Source organism: Lutra lutra, chromosome 1, assembly GCF_902655055.1.
Source record: "Lutra lutra chromosome 1, mLutLut1.2, whole genome shotgun sequence".
Lineage (NCBI taxonomy): Eukaryota > Metazoa > Chordata > Mammalia > Carnivora > Mustelidae > Lutra > Lutra lutra.
Genome location: NC_062278.1, coordinates 81025023 through 81052176, shown reverse-complemented (window position 1 = coordinate 81052176; position 27154 = coordinate 81025023). Strand labels below are relative to the sequence as shown.

General features: G+C 37.6%; 1 protein-coding gene and 1 long non-coding RNA gene across 3 annotated transcripts in view; one reads left to right on the top strand and one right to left on the bottom strand.

Moving 5' to 3' along the window:
* LOC125099127 (uncharacterized) overlaps positions 1-27154 on the bottom strand; it is a 124522-nt gene that overhangs the window by 18939 nt on the left and 78429 nt on the right. The window lies entirely within an intron of this gene.
* The window catches only part of GPR149 (G protein-coupled receptor 149), a 66923-nt gene continuing 63910 nt past the window's right edge, over positions 24142-27154 (top strand). Inside the window, exons 1-2 of one of the 2 annotated variants that reach the window (XM_047728492.1) lie at positions 24142-25546; positions 26554-26746. In XM_047728492.1, coding sequence (XP_047584448.1) covers positions 24605-25546; positions 26554-26746 — 1135 coding nt within the window. In that variant the 5' untranslated portion in view covers positions 24142-24604. Of the gene's footprint in view, positions 25619-26553; positions 26747-27154 lie in introns of both variants that reach the window. The other variant, XM_047728488.1, reaches the window with a different exon arrangement.

The window sequence follows — 27154 nt, the reverse complement described above, 5'->3', positions numbered from 1 at the left end:
AAGAGGTTTCAGGGTACTAGGTCTGTAGACAGGGCTAAATATATAAAAAGGACAGATAAGATAAATAGACCCAATAGGTAAAAATTGACCTTTTTTCCCCAATTATCTGTGGTCTTATCTGTCCACATGAATGAAGCCATTAAAAGTGTCAAATCAGTCCAAACAATACAAATAGGAACAACCATCACTCCCTCAAAAGCTCACTTCCAGGGGCCTCTGGGTGTCTCAGTGGGTTAAGGCCTCTGCCTTCGCCTCAGGTCATGATCCCAGGGTCATGGGATTGAGCCCCACATTGGGCTCTCTGCAAGGCAGGAAGCCTGCTACCCCCTCTCCTCTCTGCCTGCCTCTCTGCCTACTTGTGATCTCTGTCTGTCAAATAAATAAATAAAATCTTAAAAAAAAAAAAAAAAACTCACTTCCCAAATGTTGGTTGGTTTAAAAGGGACCTTCAGTTCTATCTTCACCAAATATTCTTAGAGAATTTGTATGGCAGGATCATCTATTAAGTGACTTTCATTAGTCAATTCAAGTTGACATTAAAACTTTCCTTTATTAAAAAAATAGTAATATTATTCATTACTATATCTGGAGCAGAAAACATAAGATAAGCCTAGAATATTACTTCTTATCCATATACCAATATGCTAGGAAACCATGAAAGACTACTAGAATTGTGTGAAAAGGATTCAAGGGCCAACTTTAAGAGGCTCTCACTAGACAACAATGGGAAAATTTAAGTAACAATAAAAGAAAATTATAACTGATAGAAAAAATTAAATATTTTATATCCATGAGTTCATAATAATATTTCAAACATAATAACAACTGGTCATCTTTTGAGGATCTTAGGATATTAATTCATTATTTTGAAAATTGGTAAACAAAGGGAAAGAATCCAGAATTTTTTCTGCTGTTTTAAAACATACTATACCCCAGGATAATACAATAGTTGGTGAGGGAGTTTCTTTTATAATTATCACAACTAATAAATAAAGATGAACTGACAGATTTTTGTAACCTCTAATGAATTAATGAATCTGAGAAGTGAGTATCAATGGCTAATGGCATCACAAAAAAAGAGACATCCAGATACTATGCATCTCCTTGTGGAAATACACATTAGTTATGTAGTATTTAAAAAAAAAAAAAAAGGTGAAACTGAATCTTAACCAAAACTCTAAATCTAACTACCAATTCACAGAGGACAGAAAATCTTGTTATTTGACAGCATATGAAACAATCTGATAAACAAATTCTAGACTATGAAGATCTACAAAACAAAAGATGCATTTCTTCAACAAATAGACTTCAAGGACAAAAAAAAAAAGATGGAAGGAGAATTTAAGGATTAAGAGTTATTTAAGAGACATAGCAAGTAACCTAAATGCATAAATCTTATTTTGATCCTGATCAAAAAAATATGTTAAAAAGAAAGAAAAAGAGAAGGGAAGCAAGATAGCAGAGGAATAAGAGACTGAAATATCATCAGGTCCCAGGAGTTCAGCTAGTTATGAAACCATTCTGAACACCTACAAACTCAACAGGTGATAGAAGAGAAGAAGAGCAGCAATTCTAGGAACAAAAAATCGATCACTTTGCCAAGGTAGGATGTGCAGGAAGATAGACTGTGGCGGGAGGGTCCAGATCCCAGCAAGTGAGAGAGCAGCAGAGCACAAAATCAGAACTTTTAGAAGTCTGCTCCACTGAGGGACATCACTCCAGAGGCTTAGCAGGGGCTGGAGCCCCAGCAGGGACAGTGTGGTCTCAGGACCCCCCGGGGTTACAGAAAGCCTGGGGGTATCTCAGTGTGGCATAACTGCCAGGTATAAGAGAGGGGAAGCAAACTGCAGAGACAGAGCTGAGAAGTGCGCTCTCAGCTCAGCATTACCTTAAAGCATGATCAGAAGCACAGTCTGGCCACTGCTCTTCCGGCAGGGACCCCACAAGTGGCAGATCCGGAGAGACCTCCTCCTTCCTCTAATAGGAAGAATGGTGCAGGAATGTGTGGCAGGAACCTACTGGGTTTGAAGACTGCAAACGGGGCCGTGCACCAGAGATAGAAACACTCGGTCACAGGCTGGGTGAGCACGGAGTGCGGCCAGAGACCAGGCAGACAGAAGGGATTTACTGCCTTTCTATGAGGGCACACTGAGGAGTGGGGCCCCGAACTCTGGCTCCTACTGGCTGGAGACTGGGAGGCTGCCATTTTCATTCCCGTCCTCCAAAGCTGTACAGAAAGCATTCAGGAAACAAAAGCCACCAAGAACGAACTGAAGCAGATTGCTTAACCTGGCCCCTGGCAAAGGCGGTACAATTGCACCTGGGGCAAAGACATTTGAGAATCACTGCAACAGGCCCCTCCCCCAGAACAGCAAGAACATCCAGCCAAGACCAAGTTTACTGATCAATGAGAACTGCGGAACTCCAGAGCTAGGGGAAAGCAACACATAGAATTCATGGCTTTTTTCCCATGATCCTTTAGTCTTTCAAAGTTAAATTTTTTGCAATTTTATTTTTTTCTTATTCTAGTTTTTAATTTTTCCTCTTTCCTATTTTAAAGTTTTTTTAAAAAGATTTATTTATTTATTTGACAGACAGAAATCACAAGGAGGCAGAGAGGCAGGCAGAGAGAGAGGAGGAAGCAGGGTCCCTGCTGAGCAGAGAGCCCGATGGGGGGCTCGATCCCAGGACCCTGGGACAATGACCCGAGCTGAAGGCAGAGGCTTTAACCTACTGAGCCACCCAGGCGCCCCCCCCATATTAAAGTTTTTTAATGATTTTATCTTATCAATGCCTTTTTTAAAAAATCTTTTAAAATTTTCATTGTTATAGTCATATTTTATCCCTTCATTGTATTTAACCTTATTTTTTGTATATATATAGGGTTTTTTTCTTTAAAATTTTGGGATACAATTTCTTCTAATACATCAAAATATACCCTAAATCGAGCACATGGCTTTGTACTAGTCTCTAGCCTGTTCACATTCTCTTTTTTTTTCTAACCAACTTATCAATTCCTTTTTAAAAATCTTTTTAATTTTCATCTTTACAGTCATATTCCATCCCTTCATTGTGTTTACCTTTATTTTTGTGTATATATATATATATATATATATATATATATAAGTTTTTCTTTCTTTAAAATTTTGGGAGGTAGTTTCTTCTTCTTTTTTTAATATTTATTTATTTATTTATTGGGGGGAGAGAGAGAGAGAAAGAAAGGGAGAGAGCATGAGAGGCATAAGGGTCAGAGGGAGAGACAGACTCCCTGCTGAGCAGGGAGCCCGATGTGGGACTCGATCCCTGGACGCCAGGATCATGACCTGAGCCAAAGGCAGATGCTCAACCGACTGAGCCACCCAGGTACCCCGGGAGGTAGTTTCTTCTAAGAGACCTGAATACACCCAAAATCAAGTGAATGGCTTTGTTCTATTCACCAGTCTAATACACATGTATATTTTTATTTGTTATTTTTCCCCCTTACTTCTCCCCTGGTTTCTGGTCTCTTCTGATTTGGTTAGCATATATTTTTCTGGGATCTTGGCCACACTTTTAGTATTTTACTCTCTCATTCATCTCTTCTTATCTGGAGAAAGTGACAAGGCAGAAAAACTCACCACAAAAAAAAAAAGAAAGAAAGAAAGAACAAGAGGCAGTACTGACGGCTAGGGAACTAACCAATATAGACATTGGTAATATGTAAGAACTAGAGTTCAGAATGATGATTCTCAAGGTGCTAGCTGGGCTCAAAAAAAGCATGGAAGATATTAGAGAATCCCTTTCTGGAGAAATAAATTCTCTTTCTGGAGAAATAAAAGAACTAAAATCTAACCAAGTTGAAATCAAAAAAGCTATTAATGAGGTGCAATCAAAAATGGAGTCTCTTACTACCAGGATAAATGAGGCAGAAGAGAGAATTAGTGATATAGAAGACCAAATGATGGATTTGGATTGGAAGAACAAATACTGTGAAAATGTCTATGCTACCTAAAGCAATCTACACATTTAATGCAATCCCTATCAAAATACCATCAATTTTTTTCAAAGAAATGGAACAAGGAATCCTAAAATTTATACGGAACCAAAAAAGACCCCAAATACTCAGAAGAATGTTGAAAAAGAAAGCCAAAGTTGGTGGCATCACAATTCCAGACTTCAAGCTCTATTACAAAGCTGTAATCATTAAGACAGTATAGTACTGGCACAAAAATAGACACATAGATCAATGGAACCGAATAGAGAGTCCAGAAATAGACCCGCAACTCCATGGTCAACTCATCTTCAACAAAGCAGGAAAGAATGTCCGATGGAAAAGACAGTCTCTTCAACAAATGGAGTTGGGAAAATTGAACAGCCACATTCAGAAAAATGAAACTGGACCATTTCCTTACATTACACACAAAATAGACTAAAAATGGATGAAAGACTCAATGTGAGACAGGAATCCATCAAAATACTTGGGGAGAACACAGGCAGCAACCTCTTCGACCTCAGCTACAGCAAATTCTTCCTAGAAACATCAACAAAGGCAAGGGAAACAAGGGCAAAAATGAACTATTGGGACTTCATCAAGATCAAAAGCTTTTGCACACCAAAGTAAACAGTCAACAAAACCAAAGGCAACTGACAGAATGGGAGAAGATATTCACAAATGACATATCAGATAAAGGTCTAGTACCCAAAATCTGTAAAGAACTTATCAAACTCAACACCCAAAGAACACATACTCCAATCAAGAAATGGGCAGAGGACATGAACAGACATTTCTGCAAAGAATACCTCCAGATGGCCAACAGACACATGAAAAAATGCTCAACATCATTAGGCATCAGGGAAATACAAATCAAAACCCACGATGAGATACCACCTCACACCAGTCAGAATGGCTAAAATCAAAATTAATAAGTCAGGAAATGACAGATGTTGGAAAGGATGCAGAAAAAGGGTTGATGGGAATGCAGGCTGGTGCAGCCACTCTGGAAAACAGTGTGGCGGTTCCTCAGAAAGTTGAAAACAGAGCTACCCTATGACCCAGCAATTGCACTACTGGGTATTTACCCTAAAGATACAAATGCAGTGATCTGAAGGGGCATGTGCACCTGAATGTTTATAGCAGCAATGTCCACAATAGCCAAACTATGGAAAGAACCTAGATGTCCATTAACAGATGAATAGATAAAGAAGAGATGGTATATATATACAATGGAATACTATGCAGCCCTCAAAAGAGGTGAAATCTTGCCATTTGCAACAACATGGATGGAACTAGAGGGTATTATAGCTTAGCGAAATAAGTCAATCAGAGAAAGACAATTATCATATGATCTCTCTGATATGAGGAATTTGAGAGGCAGGGTAGGGGGTTGTTTGGGGTAGGGAAGGAAAAAAATGAAACAAGATGGGATCAGGAAGGAGACAAACCATAAGAGACTCTTAATCTCACAAAACAAACTGAGGGTTGCTGGGGGCTGGGGTTTAGGGATAGGGTGGTTGGGTTATGGACACTGGGAAGTGTTTGGGCTATGGTGAGTGCTGTGAAATGTGTAAGCCTGATGATTCACAGACCTTACCTGTAGGGCAAATAATATATTAAATGTTAATAAAAATAATTTTTAAAAATAAAAGTGCTTCAAACTAAACAAAAAACAAAAACCTAATGATGTACTGTATGGTGAGACTAACATAACATAATTTAAAAATCCTTGATATACAATGATGAATAACACACAATACTGTCCCCACTTATTACCCAGTGAAGAAGGGAAGACTTCTGTCTAAATAATCACTGTATGACATATGAATACTATGACAGAAGTACAGATACAATACTGTACAAGATGGAAAAGAGGTGCTAAGTTTTTCCTGGAGGTCAGGAAAGAACCAAGAAAGTTGGCTAGAATATGGAATAACTGATAGAAATACAGTGGGCTATAAAAGAGTCATTGGATTTCACGTTTCAAACAATTCAAACCTGTGGAGTCATGGTCACATAATACACATACTTTTAGAAAGATTATTCTGGCAGCAATGAGGAAATTAATTTGAATGGGTAAGATTGAAAACAGGAACCCAGGAAGAAAGCTATTTTAAGAGGGGAGAATTAGGCCAGAGACAAATGAATGGAGAGGAAAGCTGGGTTATTTAGAAGGTAGAATTTAAAAGACTTTGTGAGTGATCAGAAAGGGAGTTATGGAGTAAGAGAAGTGGTTAGGCCAGTTGTTCTTAAAGAAGGGTACCTGGAATGGAAGCATAAGCATCTCCTAGGATCTTTGTAGAAACGTAAATTCTCTGACCTCACTTCAGACCTTCTAAAGGAGAAGCTCTGGATATGGGGCCCAGCAATCCATGTTTAATAAGCCTTCTAGGGGATTCCAATGCATGCTAAAGTTTGAAAAGCACTTGAAGCTATTGGTTCCCAAACATAGCTGCACATTGGAATTGCCTGGGAAACTTAGAAAAAGAAAATTCCCACCCCAGAGATTTTGGTTTAATTGGGCCAGACTGGCCCACATATCAGGATTTTTTAAAAGTTTCCCACAGGTGACTTCAATGAGTCCCAATAATGTTAGACTCTTGGTTGTGCTTGGGGAGGCTGAGTGGATAGTGCTGATACTCACCAGGGAAAGGGGGAAAGTTTAAACGAAAATCTGATGCCATTTTCCCAGGCTAACTGTTTTCTGTTGGATCTCAAAATAAGTACACCAGAACTTTACCTAACTAGCTTTTCTACAGTGTACTGTAGGCAAACAGACCAGCACATCAAATCTTCAAAAGTTCTCATAGCATCCTTTTCATTTTCTGAATCTTTTCTTAAACTTATTTCCAGAAGCTCTCAGGTCCTTCTGTTCTCCTCCCTTTTTTATTACAAAAAATGGAATTCATCGGTGCTCCCTCTTCTTTTAATCTACACCCTTAATATGGTGGTTAAGCACACAGACTACCTGGGTTCAAATCCTAATTTCACCATTTACTAGCTTTGTGGCTTTAGGCAATTTACTTTTCTGTGCCTGTTTCCTCATCTTTAAGTGGGAATAACCATAGAACCTACCTCTTAGGATTAACTGAAGATTGAATGAATTACCAATTGTAAAGTTATTGAAATAGTGCCTGGCACATGGTGCTGTGTATTTGTTAAATAAAATTTTAAAAATTGGTACAGAATATTTGGTGTGAACCATGATGCATTCAAGGGCTCCCTGGTAGGAAAGAGGTAATTTGTATCAGTTGAGTCTCACCTGGGCCTCCAGGAGACACATACAACATTATAACCCCTGTAACTAGACTGCCAAGTCCCTGAAGGCATGCATCATGGATTATTCATTTCTGTATCCCCACTTCCTAGCACAATGTCTGGCCCACAATAATTGCTCAATAAATATTGTTGAATAAGTAAACCAATGATAGATTATCCATTCCATTCATTGATTTTTACTCCAAATAGAAAATAAGATGTCAAATGATATCTTCTAAGAACAATAAGCAGTTCTGAGATGGCGGTTTAAGCCAAAGTGTCCCTAGCTGGAGGCAGAAGATTAATAGAACTGACTACATTACACATCTTAACTCATTCAGATCTAGCCAGAAAATCAAGTGGGTCTGGGCCTGCAGGAAAATCTATTAGAGATGTTTGGAGGAGTAGACGAAGGGAAATGAAGTTGGACAGACACTAGGAGTGGAAGAAAAAAAAAAGACTTAGAGCACCAGAAAGTCATTTCTGAAGTAGTTTCCACCAGCCTAGCAGAAGAACTAGGAGATTTCATAATCTTAAAAATGCTCTCAAAGAAATTAAAGCATTATTTAATTCTTGATGGACTTAGAATCAGGGCCAGCTCTACCATTAGCTAGCTTCTACCTTGAATGAGTCACTTGCCTCTCTGAGCCTCAGTTTCCAACTCTCCAAAATAAGGCATTGACTAATGATCCTAAAGGTCCTCTGCAGCTCTATAGTTCTTTCATTGTAACAGCAGATTGAGAATTTAAGCTCTTCCAAGGAAAAATAAAATACTTTCTTTTTAATTCATGAGGCTACTGCAGAGATCCTACACCTCTTTTCTGGGTATAATAATACTGTCTACTCTTAAAATCCATTCATTCTGTGTTTTAGGCTTTTATTTATAATGATATGGACTGACACCCAGTTTAATATAATTTCCAAGAAATAGAGCTAATGCACTAGACCAAATTTATTTTTAACTTTGAGTCACCCACCACAACTCTGTAATAGCAAAATGCTATGAAAATCCTAACAGTCTCTAAAGAGTCTTTATAAAAACTAGCTTGAAAATATCATGATATCAATTTAGTTCTTGAACAATTTATTGGTAAAACTTAAAAGGCTGCACCCATCATCTGGGTTATAGTTGCTCTCTAGACTTACAGAAAAACAATTCAACCACTAACTCTGGATAGGTAAGAAGAATGAGTCATAATTCTATGACTTTTATGCTTAGATGCTAATTGCACATAGCACATCTAGGGATTTGTGTCAAACTCAGGTTTAAATGGTAGAAATTGATTTATCTGTTTACTTGGATTACAAAGTCTCAGTGCCTCTAGGCAATCAATCAAACTCTTTGCAGAAAGACATCAGTTATTTGAGATTTTTACCACAAAACCTATTATGTCCCCAATGTGCTATCTCTGATTATTCTTAAATGAAATCTTGGTTGCCAAAAAAGTTCACCATACTAGGGATCTCGATAGCTTCAGAGAAACACTTCATTAAATTCTAAAGCACTCAAGCCATACCTCCAAAGTACAGACAAACCTCCAGAGTCTCCTTCAAAATTACTCACAACCCAGCTACTACTGGGGCCATAAAATGCAGAGCCTTAGAACCACAGAGTTAAGGAAGAAACCCATTCTTTATTCTGCTAACTTCACAAGGAATATTTTCCATGTTATCAAGATCTCTAAAGCCCCATAAAATATCATGTTCCTGTCAACATCAACTTCAGATAACCACTCCAAACATGAAAGCAGTTCCCAGCAACTGAAAGTCAGTTCTTTCTTTGACACAGAGCTGGGCATGTCATTCCCAACGCAACATTCATCATGTTGAGTACTTCTAAGCATCCAAAAGGTTCATGCCATGTATTAATTTATCAATAGTTTTGCCCAATTTGTGCATGACAAGTCTTTTGTGTAAGAGTGAGACATTGAGCTATTGTGTAAATCTAGCTGAACACACAGCATCTCAAACTCTACAAATTTTGTTGAAATTGATTTGTAATCACAGAAACATTGTTCTTTATTTAAAATGTTCTCTGAAAGTGAAATTCAGGATGGTGACTAACATGCAGAGAATCAAAAGCTTCCCGAAAAAGATATTGTTCTTGGGGCGCCTGGGTGGCTCATTCAGTTAAGCGACTACCTTCAGCTCAGGTCATGATCCCGGAGTCCTGGGATCGGGTCCCACATCAGGCTCCCAACTCCACGGGAGTCTGCTTCTCCCTCTCACCTTCTCCTCGCTCATGCTCTCTCTCACTGTCTCTCTCTCAAATAATAAATAAATAAAATCTAAAAAAAAAAAAAAAAAGGAAAGAAAAAGAGATTGTTCTTGACCAGAAAAAGAAAAAAATCCATGAGAGAAATTATATGCCATAGTAATTTCTTGTACACACTGAAAAGTTTGAAAAGTAAAGTGAAAAGTGTACACATGCAAAAGGCAAAAGATAATGATCGCTGGTAAATATTTGTTAAATCAGCTATACTGTAGTGGGAGTAAAGATGATCACAATGTAGGTGAAATTGCTTAGTAAACTGTAAATCACTTTACAAGTAAAAAATACTAAAAGTAATGTAGAGAAAAGTACTAAGACACATCATCATTTAAGGATGCTAGAGTGTAATAAAAGATGAGTCCATTTCTGTAATCCTTCTGAGAAAACCAAAAATTCTAATCATATTTTGCCTTTATGCCATTTCTGTTTCTACAAGTTCCCAAAAGGAAATTCTGTGTTTGGAAGAATAACATGAGAAACAAGAAGAGAGAGACAGAAAGAGACTGAGAGGAGGGAGGGAAAGCGAGAGAGAAAATCTAAAGAGCTAGATTTATATATTGCATGTATTTAATTGTTGATAAGTAGAACTATAAAAAGAATATTTTATAGTCTCATAGCATGCTTGCTGTCTTTTCAATAAACTAACAGGAGTTGTATATTGGTTATTGGCTATGTTAAAAGTAGAGTAAAACTCTCTTCTAGGACTATGTTTTAGAGACAAGTGTGTTTTACTGGTTTTATTCATCAAATACTAACTAGCCTGCAATTTACTATTTTACTGTGTCCCAAAATCTAAGAGAAGTTTAAATTTGCTCTAATTTCAACATTTAATATAAAAAGCTTGTATTTTTATTTCTAAAAATGCATTACTTGCCTTAAAGAGATCGGAAGAAATGGATCCTGGAATCACAGATTTTCAGAATTGGAATAGGCTTTCTATGTCACTCAGTCTAACCTTCAACTGGAATTGTGAATTATCTCTAAAATGTCCCAGGCCAGCAAGAGAACCTGTGTGCCCTTTGGACACTTCCCATGACAGGGAATCTCACTACTTTGGGAGATCTTCATTTCAATTGCAAAGAGTTCTGGTGGGTTCCTTTTAAAAAGCATATATTCACTTTAAATCTGCCTCTCTCAAATTTCCATAGTGTGGTCCTAATTTCTTCAGATGGAGAATTAAAGAATAAATCTAATCTCACTTCCATATGAAAACCCCATAAAATGTGCAGTTATGGCTAATGTAAAGCATTTGGAAGAGACCCCAGCATGTAATATCCACTCAATAAATGCAAGATATTATCACTTTTACCATCAAAACCCTAAAAATGCTTCTTTCTCAAACTTTTCTGTACCCAATTTCTTTAAGAGCCTCTTATTTGGAATATTTTAAAGGCTCCTCTTAACTTTAACTTTAAGTCATATTCAGGACACCCAAATTTTTTTCAGAGGTTGAGAACCTGCCCTAAAATGATAGGGTGCTATGAGTCTAACTTCATCTTGATTCTTCACCATTGTTTATTTGTTTACAAAAGCAGTTCAGTTCAACTCAATAAAACAAATACTCAGTGCTTGTTCTGTGTGTGACACAATACAATCTAAAGTCTTCCTAGAAGGTGATTTTGAAAGAAGAGAAAATCTTCATGCAGGGTTTTTTTTCTCTCTCATAATTATTATTTAGATAACTGTTTATCCATTACCAATATATATGAAAATCCATTTTTATTTATTTTTAAGATTTTATTTATTTGTGGGGGGGGTGGGGGAGAAAGTGCACAAGCAGGGGGAGCAGCTGGCAAGCTCCCTGCTCAGCAAGGAGACTTGCTGAGCAAGGATCCTGATCTGGGACTTAATCCCAGGTCCTGGGGATCATGACCTGATTGGAAGGCATGAGACACTCAGGTGTCACTAAAATCCATTTTTATACTTAAGATGCATCAGTTCTCTTACCAACTGAGAGCATTCATTGGCTTTATTTAAGAAACTTGATTATAATATTTACATTATAAGTATTTTTAAATGAAAATGTTGGTTTTTTAAATTGGTCAAATCCCATTATAACCAAACTCTATAAAAATAAATAAATAAGACATCAACTTCACTCTAACAGTCCTCTAAGGAGATTCTAGGAATCAGAATCTTTAAGACAATAAAATTTTAGTACAAAGAGAGAATTGGAGGAGTCCTATGAAGTATTCTAAGGAATTTTTACTATCGAACATGAGTGCAACATAGGCTCTCTGCTTTCTCTCGAAGCAAATGAATTCTTGAGTTCTACATATTTAACTTGGTCTTCATTATCATTATTATTTTCAAATTTTACTTTAAAGTATTTATTGGGAGACTTTCTAATCAAAGATAATAGTGAAAAGTTTTTTCTACTCAACATACCTCTATGAAACTAACCACCCCTCCCCTGAAAAAGGAGAATGAAAAATAGAGAATAAGCCTCCATCTTTAGTGAAGGTGTCCAAATCAGTAAATATTTTACTGAAGGTGGTGGGAAGAGGACAAGGCAAACACATGTTTCCATTGTTAAATTAATTAAATAAGGAGGCCATTAGATGGAGGTGGCTCTAAAGCCCTCACAGTCTACATAAGCAAACCAAAATCTAAACCTGTAAATGCCTCCAGGCTTGGAAATGGAAACCTAAGGGCAACCAATTATGAAGAGCCAATCAGGCTTTAAGCTACAGTCAATGGATCATTTCCTTTCTTTGTGTCCACACCTTTTCCATGTAAGTAACTACTCTAGCTCCTCTCAGTGAAGCACTCCTAACCACTTTGGTTTGGGGCTGCCCAACTCAAACCAAGTTTTGCTACAATAAAACTTTTAAAACTTTAATATATTTTATTATGCCTCAATTTATCTTTTAATACTATAGTCCAGAACAGAGTTATACAAAAGTCTATGAAGTGCTATATCTTAAAACAGAGAATACATCTTCTTTTTAAGTGCCCATGAGTCTTTCATAAAAATGAACTAAATATTATACAATGAAGAAAACTTAAATTCATTCCAAAATTAATAAATAATGTGGGTCATTTTCTCTCATACTAGAAGTATGTAGAAAATATTTTTAATATCCTCCCTTCTGGAAATTAAAAATGAAAACTCCTTCATATAATTTTGGATCTAAATGAAAAACAGCCCAAATATCATATAATTTTCAAAATGGTGATGATGAAAGTAATATGAATCCCTACATTTTCCTTCATCTCCTTTCCTGTGTTGCTCATTCTATCTAAATCTGCTACCCATTCTATGAGGAGGCATTGAAGAAGACTCTAGTATTCACCACAGCCAGGGCAAAGCCCAAGAAAACAATCAAACCCAAAACAGAAAGCATTCATTTTCAAGCAGCAGATAAATCCTATGTGATTAGTAGGACTCTTCATTGAAATTAGAATAAGAGTTTAATTTGGTGGTCATTCAATGAAATAAACATATCCAGGAGGTTTGGAAATGAAGAAACAAGACTTTTATTGAGCTCAAAAGAGAAGATGCTACTTTACTCCAGAATTACTCTTCCATAGACAGCAAAATATTCACAATTGGAAAATACCATCTGGTTTCAGTACATACAGACTAATACTTCTGTTCTCACTCCAAATCAGAACCTATGAGATTTAGCTATAACAAAGTATAGATTTTAAAAAATAACTTTACAAATGTAAAACTTTCATTTAAAAAAATTTTTTTTAAGATTTTATTTATTGTTTGACAGAGAGAGATCACAAGTAGGCAGAGAGGCAGGCGGGGGGTGGGGGCGGGGAAAGTAGGCTCCCTGCTGAGCAGAGAGCCCAATGTAGGGCTTGATCCTAGGACCCTGAGATCATGACCTGAGCTGAAGGCAGAGGCTTAACCCACTGAGCCACCCAGGTGCCCCACAAATGTATAATGTAAGCATTCACATTGCTAAGCAAAAACAAATAGCATTAACTAACTATTCAATTCAAGAAGTTAAAAAATAAAAATAAAGTGATTTTTTAAAATTTACTGATTAAAAGAAGACAATGAGTTAGTAAATAAATTCAGAAGCTGGTGGTTTAAATAAAGCAATAAAATAGATTACCTACTACAATCTAATCAAGAAAGTAAAGTGCCAAAACAAAAAAATATTAAAAATGAAATTTAGGAGACAAATAGCCAAGATATGTGAAAATCATAAAAATCATTGGAGAATGATTTGCTCGACTCATGAAAATATATTTGAAAACCCAAATGAAATAAATTCTTTTTCTTTTTGTCTTTTATTTCTATACCCCAATCCCATTTCCCGTACTCCTTAGGGATGCAATGTGTCTTTTACAGTACAGTACTGTTAGCCATTTCGAAGAGATATCTGCACTTCCATATTCATTGAAGCGACATTCACGACAGCCAAGATGTAGAAACAACCTAAATGTGCCTTTGTAGATGAATAAACAAAACATGATCTAGGGCACCTGGATGGTTCAGTCAGTTAAGCGTCTGACTTTGGATTAGGTCAAGATGTCTGGGTCCTGGGATGAGCTCTGCAACTGGCTCCTGGCTCAGGAAGGTGTCTGCTTCTCCCTCTGCCTCTCTCCCACCCCCTACCCCACCACTCCTGCTCTCTCTTTCTCTCTCTCTCACATAGGTAAATAAAATCTTTTTTAAAAAATGTGATCTATACATATAAGGGGATATTAATTCAGCCTCAAAAAAGAAGAAAATTCACCAATATGTGACATTATCAATGAATCTTAAGGACATTATGCTACATGAAATTAGCCAGTTACACATAAAGCTACTACTTCTAATAGATATTAATAATCTTTTGTTTTCTTTGGTTTTAGCAATTATAAAATATTCTTTCCTTTATAATTTCTCTACAAATCTTATCCATGATATTTGTTTCTGTTTTTCTTTAGCAAAAACATTTAATTCTTAATTTTAATGTAAAAAGCTTCATCGAACTTTTCCCCTTTTGATTTGTATGTGTTCAATTTTAATTAGTAAGACCTTCATTGCTCTGGATTACAAACGATCTTAATAGTTTGTCTTTTACATTTAACCCTTTCATTTATTCCAAATCACCTTTAAATGTGGTACATTGTTAGGATCCATTTTTTATTTTTCTCCACAAAGTAAGCCATCATCTACTCTGTAGGTCATCCTTCATGGGGACCTGTTTGTCATATATGTTGTCAGATATGCACAGACCCATCTCTGAACTCCCTGTTTTCCTGCATTGGTAGTTCATGTGTTCCTATACTAACATCACACAACCTTTAGAGTAATGACTTCAATGTATATGTTATCTCTCTTTTATAACACTGACTGGGCTATTTACGGACCTCTACTCTTCCCAATAAATTTTAAGTTGTTTATTGAGTTTGGGTTTTTTTTTTCCTTAATTCCCTAGAATTGTGACTGGAAATGCATTGTACAGATAAATTTAGAAAGAATTTTTATTGTTCTAATACTCTGTCACTTTTGCCAGAATCATGGAATATATCTCCATTTATTTAAATCATCTTTTTCAGACGTCTGTTAAAGTTTTGAAGTTTTTCCTAAGAAGGATTTGAGTTTTATTGTTAAATTAATTCTTCAGATATTTCATGATTTTTAGTGCTTCAAGGGCTGAAATTATGAAAATAAGTATTTTATTACATTTTGTAGTTGGTAAGTGCTGCTATTGATTTTTAAAAATTGATCTTTTGCCCAACAGATGAATTTCCTTTTTAGTTGTGATAATTCGTCAGTAAGTTCTTTTGTTTCCTAGGTTTATGACTGTATCATTTGCACATAATACTAATTTTCTTTCTTAACTTCCATCTCTTCCAAACTCTTGTTTGTATTCCTTTCCTCATAACATTGGTTAGGACCCCCAGAAGTATGTTCAACAGTAATGGTAATAGTGGGTATACTTGTTCTGTTCTTATTGGGAAACAATTAACCATGCATATCTCATGTTTCCGCATGTCTTATAAGCAGAGAACTGACTGCCTTTCTATATTCTCTTTTCAATGACGTTTGTATCCAAAGTAAGAGGCAGGTTTGCTTACAGCCTTGGAAGAAAAAATAGTGTCTCCCTCCAGAGTAAAGGGCAGGCATACTTACTGACCATGATAAACTATTTGTATTTCCTAAGCTAGTTCAGCATTTCTCCCCTGTAACACGATCTCTATTGTATGTACAGGTAGTCATTTGGCCTTCTATGTGTTACTCTGTGGAAAGTTGGGCTTGGGAGGCTGACACAAGAAAATACTGATATTCTACTGCTCTTGCTGTAATAAAGTTATTTCTGATCCAGGAATCCCCTGTATTTTGTCACAAAACTGTAGCAAGCTAACTTACTAGCTTGCAAGTAGAGTAAAATCTACAAGTTTTTGTTCAATTTATTTTGAAAAAAAAAAGGGGAGTTCACGACAATGTTGAACTTCATTTGAGCCCTTTGCTCCAAGAAAATAGTAATGGTTGAGAGATTCCCACCCTTTATGTTCTGGAAATGGCTAAATACAAAGGGCCACCATGTTCTGGCATTCTTCTAGAGAAGACCACCTCCACCTTTCTCAGTAGTTCCTTTGTTTACTTGCCGCTATACAACCCAGGCCATCTTCTTTTTCTTTGAGTTGTTTCTCATTAATGAATGCTCTCCCAAGCTCATTAGCCTAAATAAAATAATCTTTTTAAAATATAAGAACTAATCATCTACAAGATCAAAATGTAATTGACAAATTCAGAACAAATATCTGAACATATAATCTTTTTATTTCCTTCACACACAACAGGCACTTGTAAATCCATATTTTTTAACCTAGCAGATGGACGAAAAAAATAAAAATTTTCATAATGCTCAGTACTGGTGAGAATGTGAGAAAAACAGGCAGCCTTAATAATATTTGGGCTTATGCTACCTTTATTGGTGTAACTTCTTGGGAGGAACATAGTCAAATCTGTCAAAATTTAAAGTGACTTTGGCCTAGAAATTCCAATGTTAGGAATTTACCTAATATATGTACCTATAAAAAGATGCTTTGATATATGTACAAGGATGTTCATTCAATATTACTTTTAGAGCAAAACAATCAGAAAAAGAATCCACATGCTCTTCAATAAGGAACCAATTAATTATATCTCATATAATCAAATACAAAACAGTTATGTAATAAGAATGAAATGCTGATATGACGTGATCTCCAAGGTGGTTTGATCCATGAAAAAAACAAAAGATTTAGTAAGTATGATTACATATGTGTATAGATTCCATATATGTGTGCACATGAAACTGCTATTATCATGTCTATGAAGATAGAGGAGCTGAGCCACAGACAAGATTAAGTGGCTTGGTGAAGGATTCAAAGCAAGCCTGATGAGAGTTAGAAATCACATCCAGGTTTTTGGATTCCAGCTTCTCTACCACAGTGACCAGAGAATCAGTATCACTTTTCACCTCTTTAGGACTATTATTTCTAAACCCATACCATGTCTCTCTTTCATTCAAGATTTTATATGTTCTTCATAAATAAATAAACTTTCCATTTCAAATACATCCAAAACATAGCTCTGTCCTTGTGAATAAATAACAAAAGAAAAAGAAGGAAGGTCAAATTTTACCGTAGTCACCAAATTATAGTATCATCTTGAATACATGATTTTGCTTGCGTGCTCTAACTTCTCAGCTGTAGAGTTTGGATAAAACTTCACTACTCCTTAGGGAAGAAAGAGCTACTGAGATAATTTCTTTAAAACCCTTGGAGCTTGAGGATACTAAATGAAAAGAAACGACAGGCAGCCATCTGCATCATTCTATTACTGAGTTAGGACCTCAGAAAACTGTGTTGCCTCAGGACATTCTCTTCCCCAGCAATCCCTCTGATTTATTGAAGCTCCCAGGATGTTTGCACAGACAGGAAATCTAGAGAATAGGGCAGGAAAATAAAGCACATACAGTCCTGCCTCTATAAGTCAGGGTTCTGTCTCTGGATTTCCTGGGTTCAAAACCTAACCCCTTTGCTTACCAGCAGTGTGATTTTAGGTGGGTTATTTATTCTCAATGCCTCATTTCCATTGTCTGGAAAATAGGGCTAAAACTAATACATCAGAGAATTGTGAAATTAATTAATACATGTATATAAATTTGAAGAATGTCTTATAAGATTATAAGAATTAAATAAATGTTAGCCCTTATTATTGATATTATTACTAATTACATATAATTTACATATAAATACAATGTATAATTCATTATGTAATATAATATTATATATCTTAGAATACATAAGATATGGATGTGCTCTCACAATGACCCAAACATTTTACCAATTTGAGATTACTTTGCATCAAAATGCTCCTCTTCTAGGTAAACCATGAATCAACAAATTATTTTCTGTAAAGGGTCAGATAATACATATTTTTGGCTTTGTGGATTGCATAAGGTCTGACACAACTACTTAGGGTTCAACTTTGTTGTTGTAGCTTAAAAGTAACCATTAAAAGACTTCAATGAATGGGTGTTGCTATGTTCCCTTAAAACTTTACTTATAAAGACAGACCATAGTTTGCCAACCACTAAAATAAACCAAGAAATCTTTTAAGGTCATTTTTTTACTTATGAAGTAACCTACAACAAGCTCAAAAAGGAAAATACTCTTCCTGCCCAAAGATATGAGATAAAACATATTACCCATTTCCATGCCACAGTTAACATCTCAAGGCAAGACAATGACACTCCTATAGGGCAGAATGTTCAGGTGAGAAAGTAAAGCCACAACACTGAGGCTCATAAGAGCCATTCCCTAGGGAAACGAGCGGTATTCCTTTCACAAAGGGCTAGAAAGATCAACCGTCTTTGAGAACATGGCCAGTGAAGTTTAGGTATTTAAAGTAAACCTTGAGCATTTATAGATGTAGAGACTGAAAAATTCATCTGAAAATACTAAAAAAGGCTTTACTTAGGGAAGCAAAGTCCCAGTACACATTGGTGTGAAACAGGAATAATGGTGGTGGGGAGAGTTAGGGGTGGTCACATAATAATTGAGGATCAGTATAACATTGACTAATTCAAGATGAAAAGAAATCTGAACTAGACCAGAACCAAGAACTAACCTCATAGTTACTTTTATGAGTTTTCATCAAGTCCCTAGTGAAAGAAATAAAAAATTAATATCAGATTCCTTTGTATATCACTTAAATGATAGTACTTAGTTCAGGACATTATTTTATCCTGGAGATATTAAATGTTGAAATAATTTCCTTGAAACCTTGTAGTTCAAATGGACCTTGGGAAAATAAGGTACAAAAGTCCCCCTGTATTATCTCCTGCATTACCAATTTAATGCTTATTCAATTTGTTGTACCAGAGGACCTTATAATCCTAAGCATTAAATATTAATTGTATTGAATCTCTTGGACTGAAAGGTTAATCAGAGGGGAATTTAAGGAAGAAAATAGTATGAAAAATGACTGGATCATAAGCTTCACAAGGGCAGAAGGCATAATGCACACTGTCTGAAATTTATTTTTTTTAAAGATTTTATTTATTTATTTGAGAGAGAGAGAGAGAGAGAGAGCGCGCAAGCACAGAAGGAGAAGCAGACTCCCCGCCAAGCAGGGAGCCCAATGTGGGGCTTGATCCCAGGATCCTGAGATCACGACCTGAGCCAAAGACAGATGCTTAACGATTGAGCCACCCAGATGCCCCATCTCTGACCTTTAGATATCAAATAGATGTTGAACGAGTGGAAGTTTATAGTTGCCATTATGTTTAGGGTAGACAAATGTTATTTGTATATATTTTTAAAGATTCATCTATTTATTAGAGAGAGACTGAGTGTGAATGAGTGGGGGAAGGGCAGAAGAAAGGAATTTCAAGAAACTCCTCACTGAGTGCAGAGCCCAAGGCAGGGCTGGGACAGGATCCCAAACGTCCCCACTCCTTCTCACAACCCATGAGATTATGACCTGAGCCAAAATCAAGAGTCCAGTGTTTAACCAACCAAGGCACCCAGATGTCCCAGCATTTATACTTTTATTCTACAGAATGGGTTGTTATTCTCAATTCATTTGACAACTTCACACAGTTTTACATAAAAACTCTCCTCCAGGTATTATCTTTATTATATGGCTATTGGACCTTACATAACTATCATAGTCAAGGTCCTCATCCAAAATGAGTAAACACTGAGTAAGCATCAACCCTTAACAACAAACCTTGTTTCTTTGTGTAGCTAATCTACATTAACATATTACATATAGTAACATTCATCACTCATATACTAACACAAATTAACAAATATACATACATACATACTATCAAATTTTTTTTAATCCAGGGAAGAGGTTTTAAAAAATCATGCAATTTTCCATTTGAGAGACCTTTGAAACAACCCTCACAAATATCAAGGGACATTTCTGGGTTGACAGTGTATTGAGCAGGTTTCTAAAGATTAGATTCATGAAGTTAGTCTCTAACTTAAAGCCACATTAAATTATGCCCTTACTTACAATTCTTAGATAATATTAAATATGGCAGGCTTCTGATGAGACATTGAAAAAGAAGAAAATAAATCACAGCATCTGGGTTCTCCTATGATGCCAAATTGCTACTTACTTTTCTGGAAAACCATCAGCTAAAGCAGAATATGCATTTTTAATAGAATTATATACATATACATACAGTAATATATATTATAAATTTATATATTATATTTATAAAATTTAGGTTTTATTTAATATTATATATGTATATGCAGATATATTGGATACATTATGAGATCTTTTGTTTACATTTTGATAAGTCAGTAAGATCTTAAAGCTGGGCCAGTCCTCTAAAATGTTTTGTCTGCATAACATTATATTTCTAGAAACATAAATATACCTTCATCATTAACTTTATTTATGATACTTTTAAAAATTATCATGAAACAAAATGAAATGTTTCTATTTGGTCCTGTGGTTACTTGTTTATTGCTAAAGCCCCATAGAATGAAGGATGTTACTCTGCCATATTCAATGAGAATTTGTTATGTTGTTTTCAACTCTTTCAGGATTTTCAGATATAAATAATGTGGACATTTAGATAAATGAATTGTCTTCAGTGCTTTGCAGAGGTATAATTACATCAAGGACTTCATAAACAAAAAAGCCAATGAAATTATTGCCATGTATCTCTCCGGAGGTTGTTTTATAGATTGTAATGCTATATTTAGTTTATATAACATATGTTATATGTTTTTTATATTTAGTTTATATATGTTTTAAAGTAACCAAAACAGCAATGGGACTACAATAAGTAAGTCTTCACTTCAGCTAATCTTGCATAATCATAATTTCTATGTAAATCAATATAAATTTATATTATTAAGTAATTTAGAAGTAGAAATTAATTACATTACTAAGTAATTTAAGTATATAAGGCTTTATTGTAAGTGAGACAGAGGAAGGAGTCTCACTCACAGGAACTGAGCAAATTTTTTTAAGGTACAAAGGAACCTCTTAGAACTCTTTCTTCCTGGTCTACCAAAACTTATACTGGTTATTTGAAAGTATTGAGTGACTTTGAAATTTTTTTTTAAGCTCAAGAGAATATTGTAAAGAAAATGAGATTATGGCTAAGGGGAGGGCTTACAACTTCCAAGAAACTCATATATATAATATATATGTATTATATGTATAGGTGCATAACATATGCATGTATAATATATATGTATTATAAAATATAAAGCTTGGTAAAAGTTTGTTTATAAATTAACATTTTGAAAAATGAAACATTTCAAACGTTCCTTCTGAGGAACAACTCTATGATAATCAACATCCATTGGACGTGTCCCCAAGCATGAGGTGCTAAGAGGGGAAAATTAGAAAATGTATGTCTGTTGTGATTCAGAATGCAGAGCCAGATTATGATTTTTAAATCTGGTTCCACCACTTACTATAGGGGGGTAACAGTATACCTAACCATATTAGGATGAGCTAGGTTACCACTCAGTAAAAATCAGCTCCCCAAATCAACTGACACACAATAACTTACTTCTCACTCATACAAAGGTTATATTCGCTCACTCAGATCTCCAGGGCAGCCATGATCCTTCAGTTGGCCCAACATCCCAGGCTACTTGAAGATTATACCATCTTCACACTGGTAAGGGCCTCCCTCCCATCATAGTAGGGCAGACAAAGCACGGCAAATCTAAGCACCAGGTTTTACAGGCTTCCCCCTTTCATTTTATGACAATATTGACTATTGTGAAGTAGGCAGAAAAGAAAATTAAGATAGAGTTAATCTGATTTTGAAACTGTATCTAATTTTACAACTTGAAGGGGCCTAAAAATACTCCCATCAAGCCCCCTTATTTTATAGATGTGGAAACAGACACAGACACAGAAGAGAAAGTATAATAATTTTTGCCTGAGATTACATAGCCAGCAATAACAGGGTCTGAAGTTCACATTCAGAAATCCTTCCTAACTCCCTACTGGCTGCAATTCCACCACCAACCTTTGGAAATGTGCTAATATTCTTGCCTCTCCTGTTATACCCTAGAGACCAGGGCAACAAAGTGGTTAGGTGTCTCTTTTCCAAATTTATACTGAATGGAAAACCCCAAACTGATGGTAATAATAGAGGAAAATATCTCCAGGCTTCAAATGGTATTTTAACAGCTATTATCAATTTCCATTCATTGTATTTTAAGAGTATCATATTTATTGTCCAATTCAACTGAAAATCCAGGATTAAATACCATATTGAAAAGAATTATTTTTGCTTATAGGAGGAAAGAAAAGGTCTCAGAAAAGACACAGAAGAGCATACCACAGAACTTCGAGAATAATTTCAAAAATAAAGTCCTGTTTATCATTTTGTGCTTTCTGAAGCAACTTTATTTTAACATGAATTTATCTCCAGACTCTTCTAAACCACATTCCACTGCAAGGTCTATTACTATCCGTAGGGAGAACTGGAGTGTTGAGCTAGCTCGAACAGGTGGGTTGGGTTTCCATTTGTTGAGCAAAGGGGAAATAAAACATGGCAAGATAAGCAAAGTGCCTACTGTGTTTACTGATGGGTCTGGCTGGCAATGACTGACTAATACAATCACTTTCCACACGAGCAGAGTCAGGTTTAAAACGTAGCTTCGGTTACCTGTAAAATGAAAGTAATGATCAGAGTTCTATTACCCATTCCATTCACTTAGATTACCTTATTAACTTCCTTCTTTACCTTCCTGTTTCCTTTGGACCCCAGCACTGTATGGGAAAAGGCACCCTCTGCTCATGAGGCTGAGCTGAGGAGGAATGCTACCCTAAAGCATCCTGGGAAATGTCTGACCAGAAATCAGACAGTTAGCGACCATGGGAACAAGCCCCAAATGAAAAACATTATGCACTTCGCGGGCTTTCTGTTGGCTGTTACTGTTAGGCTGTTTCTTTTACGGAGCAAAACTGGGATGCGGCTCCATATACAAGCTGGCTTTAAAACTGAAGACCGAGCTCCTAAAAGCACCGAGGAGCTGCTTCCTGCCAATATCAACCAATCAGGATGAGTCCCCTCCACCCAATCAGGAAGAGGCCCTTAGCTTTTGCTTTTTTATTTTTGTTTTTGTTTTTGTTTTTGTTTCCTTTCCCTCATTAGTATATTGGTCGGGTGGGAACTTGAGAGGGAATTTTCTCTGAGCAGGGCCTCTCCTACACTGGGGAGATATAATTAATTATTCTCCGTTGGCGGTGTGTCATCCTTCTGCTGAAGCCATAGCCCCAATTAAGCCTTGCCTGTGCCTTTGATTTTTGGATGTGGCCTCGTTTCAGTTATCAGGCTCAAATACCTGACTCTGGTAACAAAACTACGGTTGTCTGTTATTTCTTTACTAAGTATCTCATCTTGCAAAACTGACAATTTTTAATAAGTTCAGAGATTCAGTTATTGTATGCGCAGCACCCCAAATACTCTGGTTAAAAATGTTTTTGTAGGATAATCTCCCTTTTAGACCCTACATAATGTCATCTGACTTTAACAACTGGAAAACATTATTTATTCCAAAGGCAGCTTGCTTACTGGACGACACTGGTAGGAAATAGTTATGTGCCTAAAGCTGGTATGGCTCTGCTTAAAGAGTCCTGCAAAATTTTGTTTAGTGTAATGAAGACCATTATGACATACTTAGTAAGTACAATATATATTTAAAAAACAAATCTGGTACATCCTATTCTTTTAAAACTGGCACTGAGACTATTCTTCCTCTAAAGCATTATGAATCAGAGAGGTCTAGATAAGAATAAAAGCAATCTCTTAGTCGAGTAGCTTAGACCTCTCAAAGATGATATTTGTCATTCACATCAAGTCTGAGCAAGTATCTGGGCTAGTTTTATATGTCAAAACCACAAAGGAAGGCTTAGCAAGGAAATTGTTTCTTGCTTTGCATGAGGCAGGCTGAGAAGAATGTACATCATTTTCCTCATACACTGAAACTCCCCTCCCTTTTGTTCCTGCTTCTCTCCTGCTTGGAGTTGACTCCTCCTTCCTGCAGCTCCGAGGATCACAGGCTGATTGAAGAACACAGCGGTTAGACGGGGAGCTGTGCTCAGTCTCTCTCTCTCTCTTTCTCTCTTTCTGTGTCTCTCTTTCCTTTTTGCCTGTGTCTCTCTCTCTCTCTCTGAACCCGCAAAGCTGAAAACTACCCGATAATCTCTCTGCCTTTGAATCCAGCTCTGGAACCAAATGCATCGCTTTACTGCTCTTAAAAAGTGAATAGAGTTTGATTACCTCAAGCTACAAGCTGCTTTGCTCTATAAGAAGGACATAAAAGGAGCCAGACATCATTGTTTTTCAATCTACCTGAGGAGCTTTTTGCTTTTATGCCAGAAACTTAATGGTTTCAGGAGGAAGTTTTGGTTTGTTTTTAACTGGAATGTTGAAAAGTTTCTTATTGATGCTGTAAATGGAACCCAATTTTTAAATATGGGTTGAGTCAGATCTAAAGGAGACATGCCTGATCATTTTCTGCTGGACTGACGTGGGAACATCCAGAGGGAAACTTGGTGGGAGAGAATGAGATCTCATTTGCAACTAACAATCATGCTTTATTTTGAGAATATTTACAGACTCATTGAAAGGGAAATTAAATATTAACCAAAGACAATGTCTGGATTTTCCAGTAACTTATCAACAAATGACTCTAGCCTGTGGAAGGAAAATAATTCGACGAACCTTTTAAATCCGCCAAGAACTTCGAATATCTATCTTTTTTGCCTGACATGCTTAATGACTCTTGCAGCCCTGGCAGGCAGCATTTATTCACTAGTTTCCCTGCTGAAAATGCAGAACAGAACCGTTGTGTCCATGCTTGTGGCTTCCTGGTCTGGGGATGATCTCATGAGCGTCCTGTCGGTGACCATCTTCATGTTCTTGCAGTGGCCAAACGAGGACCCCGATTACTTTCAGTCTCTGTGTACCACCTCTGCCTTACTGTATCTATGCCAGGGGCTCTCAAGCAACTTGAAGGCGACTCTTCTAGTCTCCTACAACTTTTACTCGATGCACAGGGCTGTGGGGAGCCAGGCAGCCTCCAGAAAATCCGGCCAGGTGCTCGGCGTGGTGCTGACCGTGTGGGCAGCCAGTCTCCTGCTCTCCGCGCTCCCGCTCTGCGGCTGGGGCGCCTTCGTGCGCACGCCGTGGGGCTGTCTGGCGGACTGCTCCAGCTCCTACGTGCTGCTCCTCTTCGTTGTGTACACTTCGGCCCTGGGACTCCTCGCCGGCCTCTCGGTCCCTCTCACTTACCAGTTATTATGTTCAGAGGAGCCGCCGAGACTCCACGCCAACTACCAGGAAATTTCCCGCGGAGCTTCCACTCCTGGGACCCCTCCAAGCGGGGGAAAAGTGCTTTCCTTGTCCCCAGATGATGCTCCCGGCCCTGCGCTTCGGTGTTCTGGGGGACGCTCTCCGAGCTCCGACACCGTGTTTGGACCGGGTTCATCAGCGAGGGCACGGCCCGGGCAGGGGCCGAGACACGAAGCTGTCGCCGTGGTTGGAGCCTGCAGGCGTGAGAACCGGGGGACTCTCTATGGCACCAGAAGCTTCACTGTGAGCGTAGCGCAGAAGCGCTTCTCTTTGATCCTAGCGCTGACAAAAGTCATCCTTTGGCTGCCCATGATGGTAAAAGTGCAGTTGCTCAAGCGTGCGGGTGTGTGTACCAGACAGTGTGAATGCGTGTGTTGGGACTAGCGTCCCTGGTTGGGAGAGTCCCCAAGAAACGCGCAGTTAAGTCCTCTTCCAACTGTGTCTCGCTCGGTTTTAGAGACGCACTTGGAGCAAGGCAGCTCACGGGTAAAGCTGGTTGGCTGCGAAGCCTTTGCTCCTAAGTGCTTCTCGTTTCAAAATTGGGGAGGGGGGGGCAGGGAGCGCTTTTGGGCGCAGGAGACAGTTTTCCTAGATCTATCATGGCCAAAGGGTGTTCTCATCTCTTGTAGCAGTATCTGGGAATATTCAGAAAAGAAAGGAGGTAGTAAGGGGGCTTCCTCCTGCCCCCCAATCGTCTGTCATCCCTTTCTCTCCACTCCATTTCTGCCGAATAAGGACACCGCCCATCCTCAGCAGGGAGAGTGATTGGAGAGACATGATCAGAAGAAGAAAGATAAGAGTGGAGGGGAAACAGGCTTTTTGTTCAAGCTTTCAGGAGGGAGGAGGGAGACCAGTTTTGACTTGGGAAGGCGGCGCCCTGCTGTGACAAGGGGGGAGGTGGTGAAGCAGCTGTCCAGAGATGTGACAAAGGCCATCTGGAGTACCAGGTACAGACTTCCAGTTTGCCTGCCTGTATTCCTGTATCCCCAGCATTGTAATTGTTCTTCCTGAAAGAGACCTGACATGGCAGGGGGCACAGACCAGGCACCCAGGAGTGGAAATCACCCTGTGGTCTAAATCATCAGACCTCATCCCAAGGGATCCCAGTGGTCCAGCACCAAACAGAGTTTTTGGCTCTCAGGCAGGCAGGGAGTCTGGAGAAGGAGGATGAGGCAGCATGCTTGGGGGAAAGGCTTGACAATGTGGAAAAATTTATCCTGGGATAGGTCTGAAGCTCTTTGCTTTTGCAGATCCACATGATGGTTCAGCACGTGGTGGGGTTTCAGAGTCCTCCCTTCGAGACACTCAGCTTCCTACTAACCCTGCTGGCCACCACTGTAACCCCAGTGTTTGTCTTGTCCAAGCGCTGGACCCACTTGCCCTGTGGCTGCATTATCAACTGTAAGCAGAACGCATATACAGTGGCATCTGATGGGGAAAAACGTAAGTTCTTGACGGTGCAGAGGTTGGGGGCAATAAGCATATAGTCAAACACAGAAAAGTGGTCTATTGAGAAGTTGTCCGAGTAGAGAATGTTGAATCCAAGGACAAATTCAAATGGTAAATAAAGGGAAGAAATTATAATGTTGGGTTAAGTTTTAAAGGAGGCAGGTTTAAAACAACTCTGTGAAGTGCCTGTACATTGAATAATTATTTTAGGGAAGAAAGGAATAGACAGTTTATTCAACACAGCATGAAGCCAAAAGGGCCCTTAGATGCTTAGATATCTGCCTTAGTTCTTAGCCCAGAGTATAACATAAATTCCCTTCCCAAGTCTACATATAAGAAGCCTGCATCTGAAAAGAGATGAACACTTAGAAGAGTCAAAAACACATTACATTATAGCCCATT